Source organism: Hoplias malabaricus, chromosome 18 (assembly GCF_029633855.1).
Source record: "Hoplias malabaricus isolate fHopMal1 chromosome 18, fHopMal1.hap1, whole genome shotgun sequence".
In the NCBI taxonomy this organism is placed as follows: Eukaryota; Metazoa; Chordata; class Actinopteri; order Characiformes; family Erythrinidae; genus Hoplias; species Hoplias malabaricus.
This window is the reverse complement of record NC_089817.1, coordinates 28903466-28929823: the sequence shown is the minus strand read 5'-3', so window position 1 is coordinate 28929823 and position 26358 is coordinate 28903466. Positions and strand designations below refer to the sequence as shown.

The 26358-nt window shown below is 42.3% G+C and overlaps 1 protein-coding gene across 1 annotated transcript; it reads right to left on the bottom strand.

Moving 5' to 3' along the window:
- Window positions 1-1201: 1201 nt before the first annotated feature.
- acat1 (acetyl-CoA acetyltransferase 1) lies at window positions 1202-11306 on the bottom strand. The gene is made up of 12 exons (XM_066650675.1): window positions 11213-11306; window positions 10328-10375; window positions 9543-9660; window positions 8636-8731; window positions 7306-7406; window positions 7016-7159; window positions 6413-6563; window positions 5592-5687; window positions 5372-5485; window positions 4460-4524; window positions 4209-4366; window positions 1202-2916 (listed from the first exon to the last, which is right to left on the bottom strand). Exons 1-12 carry the CDS (start codon window positions 11255-11257, stop codon window positions 2796-2798), a joined length of 1257 nt encoding a protein of 418 aa, XP_066506772.1. The 5' UTR covers window positions 11258-11306; the 3' UTR covers window positions 1202-2795.
- Window positions 11307-26358: the final 15052 nt, after the last annotated feature.

Genomic DNA, 26358 nt, shown 5'->3' with positions numbered 1-26358 from the left:
ATTTGACCTGACTTTGTGATACATAAGTAAAGGCAAACATACGCGAGCATTTCAGATGAATGAGGAAGAGGCGTTTTGGCCAATAGGACAAATGCAAATGAACACTGAAAAGAACAAGCTCTTTATTGAATGTGTTTGGCAGAAAGCCTGCGCGATCAAAATCAGGATTGGGAAGGGTGACCTAGTCACTTTGGAACAAGGAAAAAAGGTTTGAACTTTGAACGGAAACCAGCGGAACCAAATGTTTCTTGGCCCTTGATATTAGTTTGTTCAATGTGACATTTTCACACCCTGCAAAGGGTAATAAAGGCTGCTTTATAAAAATATAAAATGAAAATCAACAGAGTTAAAGGGGTTGTATGTTTTTTGCTGTTATACTAAACACAGTCAAGGGCAGCACGGTGGAGCAGCAGGTAGTGTCGCTGTCACACAGCTCCAGGGAACTGGTGGTTGTGGTTTCGAGTCCCGCTCCGGGTGACTGTCTGTGAGGAGTGTGGTGTGTTCTCCCTGTGTCTGCGTGGGTTTCCTCCAGGTGACTGTCTGTGAGGAGTGTGGTGTGTTCTCCCTGTGTCTGCGTGGGTTTCCTCCAGGTGACTGTCTGTGAGGAGTGTGGTGTGTTCTCCCTGTGTCTGCGTGGGCTCCTCAGGGTGACTGTCTGTGAGGAGTGTGGTGTGTTCTCCCTGTGTCTGCGTGGGTTTCCTCAGGGTGACTGTCTGTGAGGAGTGTGGTGTGTTCTCTTTGTGTCTGGGTGGGTTTCCTCTGGGTGACTGTCTGTGAGGAGTGTGGTGTGTTCTCCGTGTCTGCGTGGGTTTCCTCCGGGTGACTGTCTGTGAGGAGTGTGGTGTGTTCTCCCTGTGTCTGCGTGGGTTTCCTCCGGGTGACTGTCTGTGAGGAGTGTGGTGTGTTCTCCCTGTGTCTGCAAGGGTTTCCTCCGGGTGACTGTCTGTGAGGTGTGTGGTGTGTTCTCCCTGTGTCTGCGTGGGTTTCCTCCCATGCTCCAAAAACACATGTTTGTAGGTGGATTGGCAACTTAAAAGTATCCGTAGGTGTTAGTGAATGTGTGTGTGGCCCTCTGAAGGACTGGCGCCCCCTCTAGGGTGTATTCCCACCTTGGACCCACCGCGACCCTGAACTGGATAAGGGTTACAGACAATGAACGAATGAATAAACACAGTCAAGTTTTAGGCATTAATTATGCTCAGTACCAGTTCTGCAGAGATTTGCTTTTATTAAACACACATATAAAGGCAGACTAATATCCACTATTTAGTATTATCCCTGTGTGACCCACTAGTATTTAACCACAGAACTGTAAAACCGAACTGAAATGTCTTTCCTGAAGATCTATGACAAACAAATCTACAACACAGACAAAAGGAGCCTATCATTCCATTAGTAAAAAGACTAAATGTATAGAATCGTGTCCAAATCATGAGGGAATGTGTGAAATTTTATCATTTTTAGCTGAACTATCCTTTTATACTGCTCTAAGTGAATGATGGCCGTTCTTTAGGCCTCTGAAGCCTGTCTATATTACTTTATAACCATGTCACAGCCAAAGATTCTTTCTCACTTACAGACAGTTCCCTCATTCCATCACACAGTTTAAATTCCACATATTTTTCTCTTTTTCAACAGAATTCACCGGTTGAGACGTGAACAAGGTCATTCAGAGCGTTCCTCATAACCATGGCTTTAGAAACCAAAAATTTGTCTTATGCCAAAAATTTCTCAAACCCATAAAGAAACACATTCTCTCTCCGACAACCTCTTCAGAGACCGGGCTTCCATCTCCACGACTGTAATGACCACTGTAAGCATCTCCAGAACACAGCAGTTCACACCAAAGCAGTGTTGAAGTTGTTCACATCTCGGTGGATGAATGACGACACTAAGTGCAACATCCGCTGATTATTTCTCAAACATTATGTGGGAAAGGGATTCAACAATAAGTAAAAAGCCATGTAATGCATCAGATTTTTCCCCTGTGTTGCTTTACGTGCATCACTGCAGGCAAGGGTTTACAATCAATAAAACTGTGCCTCAGAGCAATGGCAGCCCCTAGTGGTAGAACTGACTAAAAACAAATAGCTGAAAACAAATATTTGAAGTGCTTGGGCTTCCCAAACATATGTCTTCAAAGGGCAGCATGATCTCACCTTGTAACAAATCAGTTTCCAGATTGTTCCTTACCTCCACAAACACCACACACTCCTCCTGACACCATCATTTGTCTATTTGAGAGTGATTGGTGCAAAAATGCAGAAACATCCTGGTTAATCTGCCACCACTGCACCTGATCTGTTATAGAAACAAGCTTCCAAGACTAATATTATCACATTTTATGTTCTATGATACATGTAAAAATGCTGAAGGCCATTCTAAAGATGTATGCAGCTCTGTTTGAGATAGAGGAAGAATACTGAAAACGATACATGTCCTCTTTTATTGCAGCTCCAGAAGTTCCTAGCGTGTTTCATTGACATTTTTGAGAAAAAAAAAAAAACTTTCCTTCACTCACCGCAAAACACAGACCCATGAGAACAGAACGATGCTCCGTATAAATAACCTTCCTCCAGAAACATTTAAAAACGTCAGACGAGAACATTCACATTTCGTAATTCCATTAAAAGGGGAGTGATCTATTTTGGAGTGACAGTAACAGTGACCACAAAACGTTTGAGATAAGGCATGGTAGTTGATGTCTGTAACCTGTGTATAATACTGGGTCCTGTCCAAATGCAATGTATTCTCCTGTAGTTTGACCTAACAGAGATTTGATGATGACGAAAAGGTTAATATTTCTGGATGAGAATAGAAGAGGCTCCTCCTCCTCCATTGCAGATGCCTGCCAGGCCGAACTGACCGGACTTCAGATAGTGGACCATGTGTCCGACGATCCTCGCCCCAGACATTCTGGAAAAATAAACAAGGAAGATTAAAGGCTAAGCAGCAGCTCTATGAAAGTGTTAAACAAATAAATACAGTGGAGTTTGAGTTCCTAACTTGTGTTTATTGAGAGTCAGAAAACACGTTATTTCTTACTAATTCAAAGAATAAGGTTTAAAAGACCGTTGGTACCACCCCCACCCCCAACGGTGTTGGGAAACTCTAATAGGCGTCTTGCCTGTGACGTAGATGGTGGACAACAACTCTAGAAGCTGCACTTAATTTAATGCAAAATGACGAAAAGGTGTGTTGTTTTTGGCTGCAATCATTCAATGTACAGTGGGACATCTGTGAACAAATGGCCCAAAGATCCCAAAATATCCAGAAAATGGACTAAATTTGTCCACTTTAAACGGACACTTTGGAAAGGACCATCCGCTCACTCCGTTATCTGTAGCTCATTTCACTGGCGCTTCTCCAACAATATGGGCATGTAAGGACACCAACGAAAGGTGTTCAAGAGCCTCTGTAACATGGAGGTAAACAGGGTAAGGACACTCACTTCGCCTGTTTTAGTTGGTGTTAGTTAACGTTAGCTTGACTCGCTAAACTCGGTGGCTCAGATTATACTCGGCTACGTAGCTGCATTACGGAGGTTTATAGTGTCGGATGAATTCGAGTTCGACTTCGATCACATTTACAAGAATAACGGTACCTCTACATTTGAGTTTAGCTTATTGCTAGGCTATTGTCATGAATAATGTTGGTTATTTAGCTAGATACTGTCATAACAGTCAGTCATAACGGTGTTTTACCGCGGCGTTGTTCAGCTGTTGTCCACCAGTGACGTCAAGGTCGCGTTCGAGAATTTCCGTAGCGAGCTCGGGTTTTTCCGTCAATTTAATAAAATTGTCAGTTTTAAAGCAAATTAAGCTGCTATTTTCATTTTAATTCATACTTATATCTGTCAGTAACTACAATAATGTGAAATATTCATGGAGGTCCATTAAGTGGTGCTTAGCCTTTAAGAATTACGGCTTAGCTTTGATTAAAAGAGACATTTCTGTCATGCCGAGGATAGAGACACTTGTGAAACAAAATGAACAAGAACCACATGTTGTTTACTGTGCTGCACTGTGTAAATGACTCAAATAATAGCCTTAATTCGAGAAGAAATTATGTTTTGTTCATATTATGCACATTAACATCAATGGTTAAAGACACTCTTCCTGGTAAACGCCCATATGACACAAACCCAGCAGATGGAGACAGGTTTAATACGACTTTGTTATAGAAGGACAATATCGATCGCTGATTACCCGATAGGGTGCCCGAGAGACACTGCCCCTCCGTTGATGTTGACTTTGCTCGGATCAAGGTCCAGCATCTTAATATTGGCCAGGACCACCACGCTGAAGGCCTCGTTTATTTCCCACATGGCAACATCCTCCTTCTTAATACCTGCAGCCTCAAGGACCTACACAAGACAAAGAATGGACTGAACAAGTTCAAACGACTGTAGACGCCTTATCTAGACGAGGAGAACCAAAACAAATAGCCATTAGCTCACCTTAGGGACCGCAAACGCCGGAGCGATGGGGAAATCGATGGGAGCAACCGCAGCATCAGCAAAAGCTAAAAAATTAAGAGGAAGGCAACAATCGAATTAGCTCCAATAAAGAAAACACAGGAGAGTGGCCATTACAGAGATAATGGGAGCTGCTGCACTGGGTTAGTAAGAGAGTCCTGTATTGGACTGGACAATGCCAGGGTTGATTAAAGGAGCAGCCAGTCATTTATTTCAAAGATGATGAGGATGATGCTTCTTCATGTCATGAATCAATCCTTATACTGACACCTAGTGGCCTAAATGTATCAGTCACCCCATATCTAGGGGCCTCATTCTATGGAGCATAAACTGGTTTATTCAAAGACTACAAAGAATTTAATTATTCACCTCATTAGAGTTGTACTTTATAAGAAAATCACTTTTATAAATATTGTTATATTGCTGCAAATAATAATAATAATAATGTAGAGGCGGCACGGTGGTGCAGCAGGTAGGTGTCGCAGTCACAGCTCCAGGGACCTGGAGGTTGTGGTTTCGATTCCCGCTCCGGGTGACTGTCTGTGAGGAGTGTGGTGTGTTCTCCCTGTGTCTGCGTGGGTTTCCTCCGGGTGCTCCGGCTTCCTCCCACAGTCCAAAAACACGTTGGTAGGTGGATTGGCGACTCAAAAGTGTCCGTAGGTGTGAGTGTGTGAATGAATGTGTGTGTTGCCCTCTGAAAGACTGGCGCCCCCTCCAGGGTGTATTCCCCCCTTGTGCCCAATGATTCCAGGTAGGCCCTGGACCCACCGCGACCCTGAACTGTATAAGCGGATACAGACAATGGATGGATGGATGGATAATAATGTACTGCCTTTTGTATAGTAAGCAATTACATTACGCAGCTCAGTTAGAAATGCTCAAATGTTCCTGTACCTGCTACCCTCGCCAGTGGAGTAACGTTCAGTCTCTTGGCTGCATCTGCTGTCATCAACACAAGGGCAGCAGCGCCGTCGTTCAACGTGCTCGCGTTAGCTGCCGTCACTGTGCCTGCAGGCAGATTTATAGAAGGAATAGTTCAAAATCATCACAGCTCTGCTATTAGAGGCCTTTTTTTTTTTTAGGAAATACAAATCCTGAGGGAAATGGCTAATACCGTTCTCTTTCTGGAACACAGTCTTCAGATTAGGCACTTTGCTGAAATCCACTTTCCTCCACTCTTCATCCTCCTTAACTACAATATCCGGCCTGCCTATATGAAGAATAAAAAAAAAACATTAGCCAGTACACAACACAGATTAAGAAGCAATTCTCATAAAAAAAAAGCTCATTTCACTGGCGCTTTTCCAACAATATGGGCATGTAAGGACACCAACGAAAGGTGTTCAAGAGCCTCTGTAACATGGAGGTAAACAGGGTAAGGACACTCACTTCGCCTGTTTTAGTTGGTGTTAGTTAACGTTAGCTTGACTCGCTAAACTCTGTGTCTCAGATTATACTCGGCTACGTAGCTGCATTACGGAGGTTTATAGTGTCGGATGAATTCGAGTTCGACTTCGATCACATTTACAAGAATAACGGTACCTCTAAATTTGAGTTTAGCTTATTGCTAGGCTATTGTCATGAATAATGTTGGTTATTTAGCTAGATACTGTCATAACAGTCAGTCATAACGGTGTTTTACCGCGGCGTTGTTCAGCTGTTGTCCACCAGTGACGTCAAGGTCGCGTTCAAGAATTTCCGTAGAGAGCTCGGGTTTTTCCGTCAATTTAATAAAATTGTCAGTTTTAAAGCAAATTAAGCTGCTATTTTCATTTTAATTCATACTTATATCTGTCAGTAACTACAATAATGTGAAATATTCATGGAGGTCTATTTAGTGGTGCTTAGCCTTTAAGTCAACTTTAGGCCAGAAAACTAGGCCTTTTTGTCAAGCAGAGAAACAAAAAGCATGGGACAACCCCAGTTAAAGCTGACCTCTCTGTGGGATGCTCACTGGAACCACCTCCTTGGCCAGGATTCCTGACTCCCATGCTGCTCTGCTGCGTGTATATGAGTTGATAGCATATGCATCCTGCTCCTCTCTGGAAATGCTGCTCTTCTTAGCTGTGTTTTCTGCACAGTTGCCCTACAGGGTGCGTCAAAAGAGGAATCAATGTCACGAAGTAAATAAATCAAACAGTGCACTCATTCCTTATTTCTGTGTGGTTTACACAGTGGTTTGACATTAAATCACCTTGTTTACATCCCAGTGAAAGAAATACAGAAAGGAAAACAGCTGTATTCTACTTTAAAGTGTTCAAACTTGAAAAAACAGAAAACAAACCAATAAAAAAATATTAAATTGATTTGTTTAAAAGCCCAAAGTTTGAAACCAGCTTCAAATATTAACTCAACCTTTGTGAATTTATAGCAAACATTTCACAAGTAGTGGGCAACAGAACATAAATATTTTTTCTTTAGGACAAAGGGTAAACACCATGTGGAACTGACGCACAAAGTTCAGCTCAGTGTCAAGTTTGTTTTGTGTACGAAGTCCAAAATCACGTGGAATTTGGTTTAAGGACAAAGGTGCAGTACCATGTGAAATTTGTTGTACACGTCAGTCAGGCCGTCCTTCACGATGAGATCTTCCATTTTCACTCCTCCGTATGGCGGAGCCTCTCTGGACATAATGTAGGGAACCTGAGACATGCTCTCCATTCCTCCTGCAACCATCACATCCTACAAAACATGCAGTTTAATCCTGTTCAGTACAACAGAAGCACTTCTGTGTGATTAACACGTCTATACACATTGTTAGAGCTTGTGTTGGTGGTGTTTTATTGCGTATAATGTAAGGCATGTTACAGCAGATGAAGGCTGATTACCTGGTGTCCACACATGAGACTCTGAGCAGCCATCATGATGGACTTCATCCCAGAGGCACATACTTTGTTAATTGTTGTTGCTGGAGTGGAGAGGGGAAGGCCTGCGAATGAAGCATGTATAATTACATATGGCATAAAAACAAGATCATTTCTTTCCCAGATCACACACACACTGCCACTCTCGCATATTCCTTCCTGTTTCTCTTCTCTCTCAATTTCTTTTCAACCCTTTCTCTCCTTATCTTCACCTCTGCTATGTTCCTTCCCACATTCCTCTTTCCTTCTCCTTTATTTTTCTCTCTCTCGTTCTCTCTTTCGTTCTCACTCTCTCTCTTTCGTTCATTCTCTCTCTTTCATTCTCCCTTTCATTCTTTCTCTCTTTCATTCTCTCTCTCCCTTTTTTTATCTTTCATTCTCTTTCATTCTCACTCTCTCTCTTTCGTTCATTCTCTCTCTTTCATTCTCCCTTTCATTCTTTCTCTCTCTCTCGTTCTCTCCCTCTTTCATTCTTGCTCCCTCTCTCTCATTCGCTCTCTCCATAACCGTTTAATTCTGTTCTTACTTTTTTTCTCCTCACTGGAGGAAAAAAAGCACTTAATTCTCTGTTTGTTGTTTTAAAATCACAGTTCTTGTGCCCTGTAGTGAACACAAACAGTTCCAGATTCAATACTCAGGGGGTCCCCTCACACACTCTTGTCCCAAATCATGCAGTGGGGGGGTTGTACTAGGGAGAGTTTGCTAGTCTCATGGTGTCAGGGTCAATGAGCAACAATCTTATACTAGATGGCAAACTCTCACAGTCACTCACATCCATTATCTTTTAGAAATTATAACGTATCCATCCTCTAGTCTTCTAGAAAGACTTTAGACTACATTTTGAATTGCAGCTTTGAGAATTTCATGGCATTAATTTACAACAACATTGGTGAAGACATGCAGTGGTTTTGTGTGTTAAGTTCTAAATCACAAACACCACTCCAACTCATCCCAGAAGTGTTGGATAGTGATCAAACTCCAGAGTTTAATAAGTTCCACCGCTCCACAGATCAAAGCAAGGGGCTTTATACTCCTCTAACCAACACTCGGCACTCAGTGTCACCCTTAGGGTCCTGTGTGGTCAACACAGAGCGCCCTTCTGTACGAGGATTATACAAGCTGTGTGTGCACATCCCAATGTGTGTGTCCAGAAAGAGTAAACTTGTGTGAATATAATGCAGACATTTAAACAGGTCGATTACAGTGTATTTTATATGTCGTGTGGTACAGAAAACTGCTTTAATTAGTGTGTTAGGTGAAGAGAAAAAAAATAAATAAACAAACAACAACCTACCTGCGCCCAGTAGAGCTTGTCTGGTCGGTGCTTGTCCTTCACCAGCCTGCAGCACATTGCCCATGTACACCTCCTTTACTTCCTCCAGAGGAATTCCTAGCACAAACAGAGAACACTATACTATACGCAGTCCATTTAACATTTACACTGTCAACACAATGCCCCACATCTGCTACCCTTAATATTTTAGCAAATGTACAGCGCTGATGTGTCATGAGTGGCTATTTATTGAGGCTGAAAATGAACTATATTTTCTGAATCTGTCAATTCAATCACAAAATCAAATTTATTTGTGTAGCACTTTTTACAACTGGGGTGGTGCAGCAGGTAGTGTTGCAGTCACACAGCTCCAGGGACCTGGAGGTTGGGGGTTCTATTCCTGCTTCGGGTGACTGTCTGTGAGGAGTGTGGTGTGTTCTCTCTGTGTCTGCATGGGTTTCCTCCGGGTGACTGTCTGTGAGGAGTGTGGTGTGTTCTCCCTGTGTCTGCGCAGGGTTTCTCCGGGTGACTGTCTGTGAGGAGTGTGGTGTGTTCTCCCTGTGTCTGCGTGGGTTTCCTCCGGGTGACTGTCTGTGAGGAGTGTGGTGTGTTCTCTCTGTGTCTGCGTGGGTTTCCTCCGGGTGCTCCGGTTTCCTCCTACAGTCCAAAAACACATGTTGGTAGATGGATTGGAGACTCAAAAGTGTCCGTAGGTGTGAGTGTGTGTGTGTGTGTGTGTGTGTGTGTTGCCCTGTGAAGGACTGGTGCCCCCTCCAGGGTGTATTCCCGCCTTGCGCCCAATGATTCCAGGTAGGCTCTAGACCCACCGCGACCCTGAACTGGATAAGGGATAATGAATGAATGAATGAATTTTTACAGCTGATGTTGTCACAAAGCAGCTTCACAGAAGTTGTCAACAGATGTTTACCTGCTTGCTCAACCGCTCCTTTAATGGCGATGGAGCCCAATTTTGTTGCTGGGACTGTGGACAGACTCCCTTTGAATGACCCCATTGGGGTCCGAACTGCACTGACGATGACCACTTCCTGTTTGTGGAAAGACAAAAAAACAGCAATAAACATTCATTTATTAATTTATAATCCGAGATGGTTTCGATTAAATTCAAGGTCATCAAACCATTAAATGAAATAAAATGCGACTTATGCTTCCACTAAAAAAAAATATGTAAATAAACCCTTACTTGCACTACGCTAAACACAATAAGCCATTTATCAGTGTGTCAACATCACATTCTACTGCTACAGCAGATAATACATCCAGCACTACATTCTTATGACCTCTGTTTTCCAGCTGAAGTATTATAAGGTAGTGGCACATACATAGGAAACCCTTCACACTGGTACATGTCCTACTTGTAGCTTGTGGGGCTAAAAACCAAGAAAGTGTTGAGGAGTAGATGTGACGCTCATCATTTTCTTCCAAAATAGCAGCATAATTAAGTGGTTAAGGTGTAATTTGATGTCATGTGAAATGCTACACTCCAGAATAACTTTCAGAGTCTGAATTTACAGTGGTGTAGTGAGAGGAAGCAGAAGCTTTTACATAAAACAAAATCATGCAAGAGAGATCCCTGCAAGGTCATATTAACCCACTCTGAGTTTTGTTTACATCTCAACAATTGCAGTTTGTAGGCTATAAATTTTGAAATACAAGTGGAATTCCCCTTTAACACACAACGTCAGTGTAACTCACATTTAGAGACGGACGAGAGGCGAAGGACCTTGACAGAAACTTGTGAGTCTGGAAACAAAAATGGTGATAAAGTCGTGTTAAGGTTACTGCCGTTCTTCTTAAGAACACATGAAAAAGATCAAAGCTCAAACAACGCAAACATTCACTTAAAAGCTTAAGTTATTCACCAGAGTTTAAGGGTTGATTTCCCAGACAGGGATCCAGCCTCGTCCTGGACTCCACAGCATTCTGGATAGCGATTTATCCATTGAAAGTGTGTCAAGGACAAGGCTTAATCTTTATCTGGGAAACCACCTTTAAATGTAACATTTTACATTTGTTTATTATTCAATAAATAGTGCCTTCTATTCAGTTCGAATAAGACATTTTTATTTTTTTAAGTTATATTCTGATGCTAGAAATTGAGGTTCCACTATTTAAGGTGGAAGAAAAAATATATGAAGATGAAATTAACGTCAATGTAATCACACAAAAAATTGAAGGTGACCAGAATATAACTGTTTTCCCAATTAAGGTGGAATGGACAGCTCGAGTAAGAAACAAACTTCAGTCACAGGAAGGTAACTGCAGACGCAATTAAGGTGGAAAATAAAGTCCAAATAAAACTAATTTTATCCACAAGGTTCAGAATAAAAATGGGACGCGTAAGTCCATAAAGAAGTTCTACTTCATCTTTTGACAGAAATGTAACCGTCAAATTCTGCACCACTTAAGGTGGAACGGAAAGTTAGATGCGACCTGCAGCTTGTTAGCACACTCAGCTAGCGCCCTACATCACAGACTTCACACTGCACACGTTATCTCACTAAACGGACGTGCTTTATCGACCTGAAGAGACCAGAAACAAAGTTTAGAGTTCAGTTGTCTGTGTTTGTCTTTACCCACCAGCTGTCTGCTGAGCTGAGAGGACAGAAGAGCCGTGGACGACATACTGACCAACTGCACAAGGACGAACGTGACCGACGCCTTTAAAGGAACAACCAATCACGTCCAGGGGTGTGTGTCTGGTACGTCACACATAATGAGTGGATTGTGGGTATTGTAGTCACTTCTCAAATCATTAACTACTATCCAAACGTATATAAATCTACGACGGAGTTTTAGGGCCACAGCGGTAAAAAAAAAAAAAAAAAACAAGATTCCGAGATTAAAGTCAGAATTCTGAGAAAAAAGAAGTCGGAATAATTCTCTGAAAAAAAAGTCGGAATAATTCTCAGAAAAAAAGTCGGAATAATTCTGAGAAAAAAAGTCGGAATAATTCTCTGAAAAAAAAGTCGGAATAATTCTGAGAAAAAAAGTCGGAATAATTCTGAGAAAAAATCTCTGAATAATTCGCTGCGTATAATGGAGCAGACACAGTGTAACAGAGTAGAACTCCGGCGCCCACGAGGCTCCATCGTGTTACGGCTCGGACTCGTACAAAAAACTAAAGCCTTTATGCCTCTCAGTCAGGGGCTGCGTCATGTCTGTGAATGCGTTTAATAAATAATTCATGCATAAGGCTTTAGTTTTTTGTACGAGTCCGAGCCGTAACACGATGGAGCCTCGTGGGCGCCGGAGTTCTACTCGTTCTGTATCCATCATTTTCGTGATCATTAATTGTATCGTAAAACTACATGCCCTGTGTTCGTGCACCGATTCAGGGTTTAAACACTAATCACACTGTGGCCCTGATGTGGAATCAAATCAAATCAAATTTATTTATATAGCGCTTTTCACAACTGATGTTGTCACAAAGCAGCTTCACAGAATTCCAGTAAGACAAGATTTGACATGAAATGTAAAGACAAATGTAAAACCCTCAAGTGAGCAAGCCAGGGGCGACAGTGGCAAGGAAAAACTCCCCCAGCTGAGGAAGAAACCTTGGGAGGAACCAAGGCTCACAAGGGGTGACCCATCCTCCTCTGGTCAATCTACTGGTGATGATAGTTAGTAGTCCATGAGAACTTCAGTGTAGGGACAGCTTCAAGGCACTTGGTGGTTGTTGGAGCGTGGGCAGCTGGTCTGAAGCGTGGAGGAGGGTCTCGACAGTCATCCATCAGTGTCCAGACAGACAGGTGGGCAGTCATTTACTCGGAAAGATGTAAAGGGATGGAATTAGTTTTGAACTGTTTTGTGTTTGTAAAGTAGAAAATATGAAAATTTCCAGAGTGTGGCTAATGACTCCGGCAGATCTGACTATGACAGCTTTAACTAAAAGGAGAGAACCAGAAGGACACACAGACACGGGAGCATCCTGAAACACTGGCATCCCTCCGCTCCACCGTCAACAAACCTGAGTGATCGCGAGAAGCGGCGGGACGACAGCACCAGCGTCTCAGTATACTATAATTCCCTGTGTCCATGGACCCCCCGGATCTGCCGCCTTTATCTATGGGGGAGCATTAGCTACCAAATGATAAACTAAACAAATGAGTTTTTAGCCTACATTTGAAGATTGCGACTGTGTCTGAGTCCCGAACATTTTTTGGAAGATCATTCCAGAGTTGGGGGGCTTTATAAGAAAAGGCTCTTCCCCCAGCTGAGGCCTTCTGAATTCTGGGAACATTTAAAAATCCAGTATTCTGTGATCTGAGTGAACGTGGAGGCTCATAATAGGAAATTGTATCTTGAAGATATTCAGGAGCAAGCCCATGTAGAGCTTTATATGTTAATAACAAAATTTTGTAGTCAATGCGGAATTTAACAGGCAGCCAATGAAGTGATGATAAAACTGGGCTGATATGTTCAAATTTTCTAGTTTTAGTGAGGACCCTAGCTGCAGCATTTTGAACTAGTTGAAGTTTTCTTAAATTGCTGCTGGTGCATCCTGACAGTAGTGCGTTACAGTAGTCAAGCCTTGAAGTAATAAAGGCATGTACTAATGTTTCTGCGTCCTGGAGGGATAAGGCATTTCTAATCCTAGCAATATTGCGAAGATGTAAAAAAGCTGTCCTAGTGATACTACCTATGTGTTGATCAAATGATAAATCCGGGTCAATTATGACACCAAGATTTTTTGCTGCTGAACCAGGTTTAACTGGAAAGTTAGCTAGATCTAAAATTAAATGTGATAATTTATTTCTTGTCACTTTTGGACCCAAAAGCATGATCTCTGTTTTGTTGCTGTTTAGAAGGAGGAAGTTACGCAACATCCAGCCTTTCACGTCTTTTACACAGTCCTCTATTTTCTTTAATCTGTGTTTGTCATCGGGCTTGGCTGAAATATACAATTGTGTGTCGTCTGCGTAACAGTGAAAGTTAATGTCATGGTTTCTTATAACTGTGCCTAGCGGTAACATGTATAATGTAAATAATAATGGTCCTAAAATAGAGCCTTGTGGAATTCCAAATCTTACTTTAGAATAATTTGAATTTAGATTGTTTACTTTTACGAATTGATAACGTTCCGTTAAGTAAGATTTGAACCATAATAGGGCTGTCCCTGTGATTCCAACCATGTTTTCTAACCTTTCTATGAGAATATTGTGGTCTATTGTATCGAAGGCTGCGCTTAGGTCAAGAAGCACCAACAGGGATACGTGGCCTTGATCAGAGGCAAGAAGAAGAAGATCATTTGTTATCTTGACTAGAGCTGTCTCTGTACTATGATGTTGCCTGAATCCAGATTGGAATTTTTCATATATATGATTCTTATGTAGATATGAACTAAGTTGTTGGGCCACAGCTCTTTCTAAGATCTTAGACAGAAATGGCAAATTAGAAATAGGCCTGTAATTAGACAGTGTACTAGCATCAAGATTTGGTTTCTTGATCATAGGTTTAATAACTGCTAGTTTAAAAGCTTTGGGTACATGGCCCAGACTAAGCGATGAGTTTACTATAGTTAAAAGAGGATCAATAATAGCTGGTAGTACTTCTTTGAGCAACTTTGTGGGAATTGCGTCAAGTGTGCAAGTTGTACAGTTTGCGGAGGTGATAATCTTCTCTAGTTCTAATTGTGGGAGTGGGTAAAAGGTTTCAAGTCTTTCTTTTACAGTTATATTATGTTTTATTTCATTCACATCAGGTGGCAGCCAGGATGGATTTGATCCTGTGGCTAGAGTTTGTTGTCTAATATTCTCAATTTTATTATTAAAAAAGTCCATAAAATCTTTACTGGTGAGAGTTGCTGGAATTAGTTGTTCAGAACCTGCTTGATTTTTTGTAATTCTAGAAAACACACTAAACAGTGCTCTCGGATTATTTTTATTATTGGAGATCAGCGAGGCCAGATATGCTGAGCGAGCTTTAGTGAGGGCATTTCTATACTCTATAAGGCTGTCCTTCCAGGCAGAATGAAACACTTCAAGCTTGGTTGATCGCCATTTCCGCTCTAGTTTTCGTAATGTTTGTTTTAAAGTACGGGTCTTATCGTTATACCATGGTGCGAGCTTTTTCTGTCTTATACTTTTATGTTTAAGTGGTGCTACCTTTTCTAAAGTAGATCGACAGGTATTTTCTAGGTAGTCAGTTAGTACATCTAGGTCCATTGGGTCTGATGGAGTTGGAACTGGGGTCGATAGTTCTGGTAGGTTTTCTATAAATTGTAGGGCGGTAGATGGTTTTATTATACGCCTTGTAGAATAGCGAGGGTTCTTACATATATTATGGATAAAACGTAGCTCATATGAAATTAAGTAATGATCGGAGATTGCTGAGGATTGCGGTAAGATATTAATTTTGACAATGTTAAGACCTAGTGTCAGAACTAAGTCTAAAGTGTGGCTGCAGTAGTGTGTAGGCCCTGTTACATTTTGAGTAATACCAATAGAGTCTAAGATTGAGGTAAATGCCTTTTTTAGTGGGTCACTTTCCTTCTCAAAATGGATATTGAAATCTCCTACAATTATAACTTTATGATTGCACACCGCTAGGTTTGTAGCAAAATCGCTGAATTCTTTCAGAAATTCTAAGTAAGGCCCTGGTGGTCTGTAAATGTTGCATAATAAAAATGCGTCCTTTTTTGTGACCGGATTTGTAATAATAGTGGAGAGAACCTCAAAAGAAGAAAAGGTGTCACAAGAGTGTTTATTCCTGAAGAGTGTTTATTCCTGAAATCTATACCATAGCATAACTTAAGCAACACATTGCGTTCCACAGTTACACTGTGTCTGCTCCATTACACGCAGCGAATAATTCCGAGATTTTTTCTCAGAATTATTCCGACTTTTTTTCTCAGAATTATTCTGAGATTTCTTCTCAGAATTATTCCGACTTTTTTTCTCAGAATTATTCCGAGATTTTTTCTCAGAATTATTCCGCCTTTTTTTCTCAGAATTCTGACTTTAATCTCGGAATCTTGTTTTTTTTTTTTTTTTTTTTTTTACCGCGGCCCTAAAACTCCGTCGTATAAATCAGAGTTCTCTCTTACTATAACGTGATTAACAATTATGATCTTAGGTTTATTAGTTAGATTTCGTCCTTGTTTACTTTTCCTCCATTTAAATTAATTCAAAATTTTTAAATAATTTCTTATTTTTATTTCTTTATTTTCTACATTTCAATTTAAAAAATAACATATTGTAGTCGGTTGTCAATTGCTTCTTATTGTAATATTCTGGCGGCACGGTGGTGCAGCAGGTAGTGTTGCAGTCACACAGCTCCAGGGGCCTGGAGGTTGTGGGTTGGATTCCCACTCCGGAAGACTGTCTGTGAGGAGTGTGGTGTGTTCTTCCTGTGTCTGCGTGGGTTTCCTCAGGGTGACTGTCTGTGAAGAGTGTGGTGTGTTCTCCCTGTGTCTGCATGTGTTTCCTCCGGGTGACTGTCTGTGAAGAGTGTGGTGTGTTTTCCCTGTGTCTGTGTGGGTTTCCTCCGGGTGACTGTCTGTGAGGAGTGTGGTGTGTTCTCCCTGTGTCTGCGTGGGTTTTCTCTGGGTGACTGTCCGTGAGGAGTGTGGTGTGTTCTCCCTGTGTCCGCGTGGGTTTCCTCCGGGTGACTGTCTGTGAGGAGTGTGGTGTGTTCTCCCTGTGTCCGCGTGGGTTTCCTCCGGGTGCTCCGGTTTACTCCCACAGTCCAAAAACACATGTTGGTAGGTGGATTGGCGACTCAAAAGTGTCCGTGAGTGAATGTGTGTCTGTGTTGCCCTGTAAAGGAATTGGATAAGCGGTTACAAATAATGGATGGAAATAATGAATGAATGAATGAACGAATGAATGTCTCCGCTATGTAGTGCTAATCCCAGTAAACAAGGAACGTCCCTGGACGTTCAAAATAGGTCTAAAAGTAGTCTGTCCGTCAAGGACATATTTTAAACGTCAATGGACGTCCAAAATCCATCTTAATAAGTTAGTTACGTGGTGACCAATCGATAACGTCAGTGGACGTCCAAAATGCGTTTTATACAAGTAATTTATTTCGGGACCAACTAATAACGTCAATGGACGTCCAAAATACGTCTAATAGTCGTCTTTTCAATGTCTGTGTTTTGACGTCTTTTCAACTTTCATTTTCAACCTTAAGAGAACGTTGATTAGACGGCAGTCATTACGTTATTTCAACGTTGATTCAACGGCTAAATGTTTACTGGGATGTCACCGCAACGTGTGCATAATATTTCCACTACATATATATTTTATTGGCGCCCAATTGTAAGGCTTTGAACAATAATAGTGATCAGTAGTTATGATTCCTGTACAAGAAAACCGCACACTATTAAGTTAAGTGCAGCCTTGTGCTTCAGCGATAAAAGCGGCCTGTTTAAGAGATACAGGCCTAACAACTGGTTCTTAATCCCCTCTAATTCATAACTAGGACCTGTTTATAAATTAAGCCTTGAATGTGAGCAATGATTGTCATTTCACTGTTGTTTTGATTTAATGATTAGTGTGAACACGCTTTTCATTCTTGAAATTATTAGGCTGCCGCCGTGCGCCTAATTGTAAAGTAACACCGTGGGTTTATCAGCTGTGCTGCATCACTGTTTAATCGCCTGCATGAAAAGCGTATGACACACCCGTGAGAGGTTGACGTAATCACCGCACGCGAATCTCCGTGTATGTGTACGTTCTGAATCACCCAAAAGTCTGAGAATTTCAGCTTTTGATTGGCAAATTTGGTACCTCTGATATACGGCTTGTTAAAATACGTTCATAAATGCAGGAATTGTTTGTGAGAAGCGTTGATTCAACCCATAAGTAATGAGACCGCAAATCCCGCGCTCATAATCGCACCCAGAATCTCGTGCCTTGAATTTGTAAAACAACGTGAATAGTGAACTCGCTCTAAAGCGGCCCAAACAAAGGTCCTTGTTTTATTTAAGACTGGCAATGGTGTATTTTCCCTTCAGTGTCCGTAATGGAATGGTTTAAATTACGCCAAACCAGTGAACCTACCCCAGGGGGAGGAGTTAAGTAAATAAGGTGTCGCCACTGACCCAGCCCTGGAAACACCAGGAGCCCTGTGGATGACTTGTGCTATTGCAACTGAATTCAATTTATAGTGCCCCCTTTCGCATGACTTGCGTTACTGCATTTAAATTTTCTCTTGTGCACTCTTGTGGATGACTTGTGTAAGGGCAAGGTAATTAAAAACAGTTTTCTTTCATAGAAAGCAAATTCACATGTAAATTGTAAGTCATATTTGTTGTACTGCTTCTATCCTTTACTCATTCTTCCATAAGTGAAAGTAACAAATTACTGATTATAAAATCTATATTGGTTGAGGTGAAATAAATTAAAACTGCATATCTAATTAAACATTAATTAGTATTAAATCTGACACACAACCCAGTCACCAAGCATCAGTGGTAAGTCCCTCTGACTGAGGTGTATTTGTAATTAGCAAGCTCAACAGGAGCCACAGTGTCAGAATATACAGCCATGATCCACAGCGCTGAGCCCTCTCACATGGCAAATCTGATGTCACAATTAATGGCTCTCCATTTAATGGAGAAACCTAAAGGCGAGGCCTTAATAAAGGTAGCCCACCAAATGGCTACACTAGCAACAGAAAAACTTAAACACACTTTCCAGAATATAGACTAAGAAGCAGTAAAAACACAAATGATGAGCCCAGAAATGGAGAACATCAGAAATGCTCGCAAAGAGTCTGATCATTTAATGGCACTGCACGCAAAAACAGCAGAACTTGCTGCAGTCAAAGATGAACTCCAATTGTCTCAGCACCTGCAGTCAGAGACAGAAAGCAAGCTAAACAGTGCTAAAGCAGATCTAGAGAAGGTACGATCACAGCTACTTAGCAACCAACAGAGAACCACTCACATTAATAGGGTGCTGCAGAATCCAAAGTCCAAATGTATTCCTGAGTCACCTTTCCCAGCACCAACAGCCCATACACCTGCTCCACCACTGGAGGCTAACAGAGTCCTCCCAAACACAGGCGAACATAGGTTCTCTCAGTTTAGCTATGTGCCCTCAGCACAGTACCAGACTCCCTCCTACAGGGACCTGGACAGAATTGCACACCATACAACGCGCTTCGAGCCAAAACCGGATGGCTCAAATGAAATCTATTCGTACCAAAGAGATGTAGATTTCTTTTTGCAAAGGTTCCCCGGAGCCACGGTAGATGACAAGGAGCGGCCTGGGTAGCCGCCTTCATGGAGACCTCCAGATTTGCCAAGAGGCTTGCAAGCTTCTCCTGGCGGTCAGGAGGTACAGCAGTGACGTCCACGGAGGCAGGGGGCCCTGTGACGACATCATGGACTGGAGCTGTTAAGGGTTTAGGGGGTCTGATGGGCGCACTCTTGACGGATTTCTTCAACCATGGATCCCCCAGAGGTGCGCCCCTGTTAGCCTCACCTCTGTTGTCCTGAGGTTGGAGGCTAACAGCCCCTACCCTTAACCCACCCCCAAAAATTCCCCCGGACCTGAGGGTGCAATCCATCAGCGAGGGGGAGACTCCAGCCCGCTTCTTTCAGCGGCTCCTTCTCGTTTGACTCGCACTGGCGCAATTACTCGATTCATGAGTCGACTCCTCCGGTATGGGATAAGGAACCGCGCCAGGCATGAGCTGGAGCCGGCGACTCCATTCCGAGGCCGCTCTTAAAGCCTCCTCCACAGGATCTTTAGGGCCTGTACGGAATGGCGTCCGGCGAATCGCACACCCAGCGCACGGACTGTCTGTGCTAGCTGCATCCTTAAATTGGTCGTTCATTCTGTCAGGCTCGTGGGGTGCGGACTGACGGAGGCGGACGCACACGCTAATAACACAGACTTTATTTTACAAGAAATTAACAAAACAAACATAAACGAACTCGAGGGCAGACACGAAGCGAGGACTAAGAATGAGAACCAGAAACAACATGACTGGGGATTCTAACAAATAGAGCACTTGAAACAACACGAGAACAAAATGGGCCGAAACAGTACAAAGAACAAATGAACGACAACAGGAAGTGAGGGAAGGGGACTTTAATGCAAAACACAGACGAGACGCACCTGAGACAAATTACGAGGGTGACGTAAAAGAGGCATAGAAGAAGGCAGAGACAAAGGCGGAGACAAAGGCGTCAGCCTTCCCCCATGGAGTTAGCCCTAGGGCTGAATCATGGTATACAAAACCTGCTCCATCTCACAGGCTTACAGAAAATCAGGGGAATTATAAACCTTTACAACACAATAGGAGTTCTCCTCACTCCAGTCCTCACTGGTCAGGTGAAACTCAACATCACACAAACCCCTGTGTTAATCAGTTAATATCAGGGCACCCTCAGAATAAATTCCCCGCCAGTGGGCATGAGAATCCAGCACCCAACGAAAATATTTTGGACCACGGATGGCCCCAAAACTCTCACACACACGACCAAACCCTAGACAAAAGCCCCTGTCCTAACTCAACTACTGAGAACAGGGATGAGATCTGGCACCAGAAATTCCAGTAACCGCTGAACAGGTGTTTTCACACCTGTGTAAAGAGGAGCATCAGACAGCTGACCTCTTCTCAGACACCTCAGGTGAAATTGAGAATGTCCCAAAGACCCCTGCAGTTCAGACTAGCACGTCTGACCAATTTAATAAAGGGGGTGAAAATCAGACTCCTCTTAATGTCACGGTTGTTCAAGGTGATCCACCTGCACCACAGTTCCTGGGCCATTTAACAGAAAAGGGGGGTGCTCGTAGATTAAACCTGACCACAGTCCTGGAAAGGAAGCTTGTACAAGAAGCTCTCTTGGACACTACATCAGACATCACACTGATGTCATCCACACTCTTTGATGAAGTGTGGGCTGCAGCAGACCATGCCCCATGGAAATTACAGTTACAAAACTGTTCCCTCCAAATTGTGCCTTATTCATACACTGGTATCAACATAAGGTCTGTGGCAAGAGTGCTCATAACAATAGGACCCATAAGCCTGGTTCACCCTGTATATGTGTCTCCTATTGAAAACATTCCCTTCCTTACTGGCAAGGACCTGCTCAACAGGCTTGAGCCACTGATTGACTTCAAGTGTTTGAAAATCTGGCCCCAGGTTCACAAACCCCTGCCCATCTCACACTCACATCACCTTGAAGCTCAGTCCTGTCACCTAAACGCCAGGTTCACAGAGACTATTAACACCTTCCACACTCCAACAATGACAAAGGATGCCATGAGCCAGAGAATCTCAGCTCATGATGAACAAATGACTGTCCACACAATAACAGTCCCTTTTGCTAACACCCATTTGGATCCCAAATGTCCTCCAGAAAGAGATAAATTAAAAGACCTGACAAACCAGGGTAACCACAAAAACATCCCATGTGATTTTGATTCTATTCAAATCCCAAGTGCAGGACAAAAAGGGATTAAAGTAAAACAATACATAGTCCAGCAAAATACATACAACACACAACAGAATAGGGACAGTTTGCAAAACCCATCAGAGCCGCATTTGCAGTCAACCAGCAGAGACTGGAAAAGAGCAAAAAGGGGATGCAAATATGGTTATGACCAAAATGTGTTCCGTGAAAGGCTGAAAAGAGGGGACAAATTGCAAAAGTACAACTCAGTTAAACTGGCCCAAAAGTTAATGAAAAGTGCGAAACAAGCTAATAAGCTCCTGCCACATGGGTCAGACCCACACAGGGTCCTAAATCTTTCCCCCACCATTCATCCTCTGTTCAGCAATGTGAATAAAGATCAGCAAAGCACTGACTTCAAATGGGATCCTCACAACCAGATGGAACCTCACCAAATCACCATGAGGCTTGTAGGGAACAACAACACCCTTGTTAAGTCATAAAAAGCAGCAGACACCCAGAATACCTTTAATGGTATTAATCGTCAGCTTCCACAACCAAATAAAAAAACAAACAAACAAACAAACTTTCATCTGTACTTACGTTGCGTCCACCTGATAAAGTAATCCATGGTATATCAATCTAGGAGTAAAAATTCTAATTTCAACTTCAAGCATTGTATCCCATTCTAACGTGTGTATCGCCGTCCGTCGCTATACACAGCTAATTCATTAAGCCACCACAAACTATTCAACGCAGTCAGCACACAGTACTGTTTTTTAAAAAAAATTTCCCTCTGGATAACGTATTTTTCTTTGTTTCTTCAGCGATCTAAGGTGATAACGCTCACATTCAATGCCTAACAGGCCTATGCCCACTAGTCATGTTAAATTAGAGTTCTTAGTTAGCTTAACTATAGAGGAACACCCTGCTTATCCAGTAATTATCACTAAGGCAAAGATTATTTTAAGTATTTGCATAAATATCTACCCTTGAACATTTCCTTTGATAACAATAATATTTCCTAGTTAACAGACACTTTTAAAGTAAGGTGAACACTCATACCAGCATATTGGATCAAGTCCAATAAAGGTTTATTCCCATATTAAATGATCCCAGAAAGGTATCAACCCTGAGTGTATGAATGAATGATTCCACTGACTTTACTATTCACATTCATCTCTGCATTATCAGCTCAATGCTTCTAGAAAGAAAGCATGACCTGAAAGGGGGGATATGTAGTATGATACGATGAATGTTTATTAATTCCTAATAAGAAATTGTGACTTTTTGAGAATTTTAATTTTAAGTACCCAAACTTTAGCTCATTTCAGAGACATCTTGCAACAAGCCAAGATCGGAATGTGAGAATAGCATCCAGAGCGGGCTCGTAAAACCTCACTCCAGGACGTTTATGACCCAAGGTCCCAGGGTCAAGAGGAGAAACTTTGCAAAATGCAGAGAGACACACAGACTCAAACTTGATTAAAACTGTTTTCTCACACATTTTAAAAGATTGTTAAACAAAACAACCACAAACCTTAATTCCCATTGGTTTAAAACAATTTGAAGGTACATATGTGCACAACTATTTGAAATTAATTCTATTTTGACAAACAAAATAGGTGGAACTCATTTACATGTGTTTAAAGTCATTTTTGTTTTATATGAATTTATGTAGAACCAAGAACCAATCAAGCCACATACTATGTGTGTAGTTGGTATGTAAAACTTGGTGTGTCTGAATGATATTATTTTGTGTTAACATAGTCGTTTATATCACAAAGTATGATTCAGAATCCTGGGATATTCATTCACCAGGGATGGTCAAGTCTTTGTCTTGTCAAGTGTCATAAACTTTATGTGATGTCACCAAAAAGGTACAGGAAGCAGCCAATCAGGAGCAAGAGAGACTCCAATCCTATCCAATCAGGTATTAAAGGTGGGTTTTCTAAACTCTGGTTAAAAACTTGTGGCGCCAAACGACACAGGCTTCTTCCCCTTTTTCTCCGCTGTTCAACACTTCACTTCAAGGCTCCAGACACTTGGGGCGTTTCCTCTTTTAGCCTTTTTCAAGGCTAAAGAGTAAAATGACCTGGGGGTTTTGAAATGACTCTGCAGGTGTCAGACTCATGGCTTTCTTAAACAGCTTCGGACTTTAAAGCGTGGTCCAGATAGAAACTACAGATTAAGAAAAGCTATAGTTTATCTCTAGCGAAATTTCAACACCACACCCAGAGCCTGAAGGAAACCTTAGACCTCTGACCCTCAAAAGGACGACAACGCCTCCGGACCAGCATCGACGAAGAAGACAGCCGCATGCACCCTCAGAATGACCTTCTGAGATGAGGAGAAACCTGCCCAGGAGAGACCTGCATGGACGTGTCTCTCTTTCACAAGGCGGCAGATCAGCGACGACGAAGAATCCCCACAGAGACCTTCAGAACACCACCAGCTCCGACGGCTCCATCTGAAAGCCTTGGGAGAAAAGGAATGCCCGCGGCTGCAACCTACAAGGCCCACGTCTGCAATTGTCCAGGAAGTCGTGCCAGAAGGCACCGTCAGCGACATGCTCCCTGTCCATCTCCGGATACGTAAGGTCACATGGTCTCATGTCTCTCATTGCTCATGGATTGGTACTGAAAGTTTGCTGGGATAAACAATAGCCTTCCTTAGAACTTAAGGTAATAATTATTATAGAGAAATTCCCTCATATATTAATCCCCCTGTTCCCTCATATATCGCTGTAATCCATTTCATTATATGAATGTCTAATTAATATTCATTATTTGATATTACAATTAATAAACCAGTTGTGTGATAAAACCAGTGCTTGGTTATTTGTTTGTGTGTGCACCTTTCTTGTATGGAATTATAACTTCTAGTTCAGATTCCATTTCAGAGTCAAGAACCCATGGCGGGTCAATGAGCATAATTCATTAATAATAGTTAATTCTAGCTAATTCCACTACACCACCTGCAAGCCACCTGCTACTTATTTCCAATAACAGTTGTAGTTAAGTATAATTTCTTAATTTTTATTGTTATATTTCTGGAAAAAAATATATATAATATCCCAAAAAATGATATCATATATATTGAAAATGTTTTTCAAATCATGATTTTCATATTTATTTTATTATTTTTACTGAATTTCAGTTATCAAGTGCTTTTAAGAATACAAAATATTATAAATAGGTCAATGCCATTTATTTGAATATTCCATGAAAAGCAGTGGTAAATCATTTTATTGCAAAAAAACATGAAACTCATGTGAGATGATGGACAGAATCATTCATATATCCAATCCCCTAGGTGTCAGTATAACAGTGGCATGAATTAAGGACATGAATAAGAATCATGAGAGAACATCGAAGCATGCTCTTTTCACATTTAGAAAACGATCTTAGTAGCAGTCCAACCATCCGTAATTCAAAAGGACACGTCTCACTTTTCTGCGCCTGTATTCGTACTCTGTTTGCCTGGCACCATCAGAGAAATATAGATATCCTGAAAGAGAAAGCAAATAATGAGATATTAATTTTAAAATCATTTATATATTAATTTTAAAGCATTGTGTCAGTAATGAAAACATGGTAATGTTTTTACCAGAGTTTTCAAAAGCCGCATCCACTTTGAAGCCGATGCCAGGGAAATGTCTGTAGATAGATTTTGGGAAGCCATGCTCCATTTTTCTGGTCCTTTCTTTGAATCTGTATTTTATAAAATATATTCACATTTTTACATGATTTTACATTTTTTTACATGATCTTGTCACCATTTGAATAGTATTGTTTTATCTATAAATTACCTCCAGTATGTACTACCAACAAAGAACAGAGTACGACCCTTAGATTCCACATAGACTGCAGCGTCAATCTTAGTGACCCATGAAGGAAAACCAAGCTGAGAGATGGGCTTGGGGTAACCAGGTAATGAAACGGTCCCTCTGACCCCCCAGTACTGCTGGCCTGTAAGAGTAAATACAAACAACAACAAATTATGATTTACATTTGCTGGAAGACATACAACTCTCTGGCTTCATACACCTTAATATCAGAGTGTTGCTGTTTTCTAAAAACAAAATGATACCAAGCTCTTTATCAGAGAGAATGAGGGGAGCGACTCAGGAGGGGAAAGCAGTTTTCCACTTACACTGTATATGGTGGGGGTGGGGAACTGTTGACCTCGACTGGGGACGTCACCAGACGGTGGAAGGAATACTTCGAGGATCTTCTCAATCCCACCAGCACGTCTTCCGCAGAGGAAGCAGAGCTTGGGGACCCCGGGGGGGGCTCGTCTATCACTGGGGCTGAAGTGGCCAAGGTGGTAGTGAAACTCCTTGGCGGTAGGGCCCCGGGGGTGGATGAGGTTCACCCCGGGTTCCTCAAGGCTCTGGATGTTGTGGGGCTGTCCTGGTTGACACGTCTTTGCAACATCGCGTGGACATCGGGGGCAGTGCCTCTGGACTGGCAGACTGGGGTGGTGGTTCCCCTTTTTAAAAAGGGGGATCGGAGGGTGTGTTCCAACTATAGGGGGATCACACTCCTCAGCCTCCCCGGTAAGGTCTATGCGGGGGTACTGGAGAAGAGAGTCTGACCGATAGTTGAACCTCGGATCCAGGAGGAACAATGCGGATTCCGCCCCGGTCGTGGAACACAGGACCAGCTCTTTACCCTCGCTAGGATCCTGGAGGGTGCATGGGAGTTTGCTCAACCAGTCTACATGTGTTTTGTGGATCTGGAGAAGGCATTCGACCGTGTCCCTCGGGGTATTCTGTGGGGGGTGCTCAGGGAGTATGGGGTACTGGGCTCTTTGTTACGAGCTATCCAGTCCCTGTACAAACAGAGCAGGAGTCTGGTTCGTATGGCTGGCAGTAAGTCCGACTGGTTTCCAGTCGGAGTTGGACTCCGTCAGGGCTGCTCGTTGTCACCGGTTCTGTTCACAATTTTTATGGACAGAATTTCTCGGAGGTTTGGTGGTCTCAGGATCCCATGTCTGCTTTTTGCAGATGATGTGGTCTTGTTGGCTTCATCGAGCCGGGACCTCCAGCTCTTGCTGGACCAGTTTGCAGCCGAGTGTGAAGCGGTAGGGATGAGGATCAGTACCTCCAAGTCCGAGTCCATGGTACTCAGTCGGAAAAGGGTGGAGTGCTCTCTCCAGGTTGGAAGTGAGATCCTGCCTCAAGTGGAGGAGTTTAAATACCTCGGGGTCTTGTTCACGAGTGAGGGAAAAATGGAGCGTGAGATTGACAGGCGGATTGGTGCAGCGTCAGCAGTAATGCGGGCTCTGTACCGGTCCGTTGTGGTGAAGAAAGAGCTGAGCAGAAAAGCAAAGCTCTCGATTTACCGTTCAATCTACGTCCCAA

What these genes read in the sequence shown, in the direction of transcription:
- acat1 (XM_066650675.1), bottom strand. Translation starts at nt 11,257, where the DNA reads ATGTCGTCCACGGCTCTTCTGTCCTCTCAGCTCAGCAGACAGCTG. An exon ending in CCTCTCGTCCGTCTCTAAAT is followed by an intron (nt 9,661 to 10,327) that starts GTGAGTTACACT and finishes TTCCACAAACAG; the next exon opens with GAAGTGGTCATCGTCAGTGC. An exon ending in ACAAGCTCTACTGGGCGCAG is followed by an intron (nt 7,407 to 8,635) that starts GTAGGTTGTTGT and finishes CTTCATTCGCAG; the next exon opens with GCCTTCCCCTCTCCACTCCA.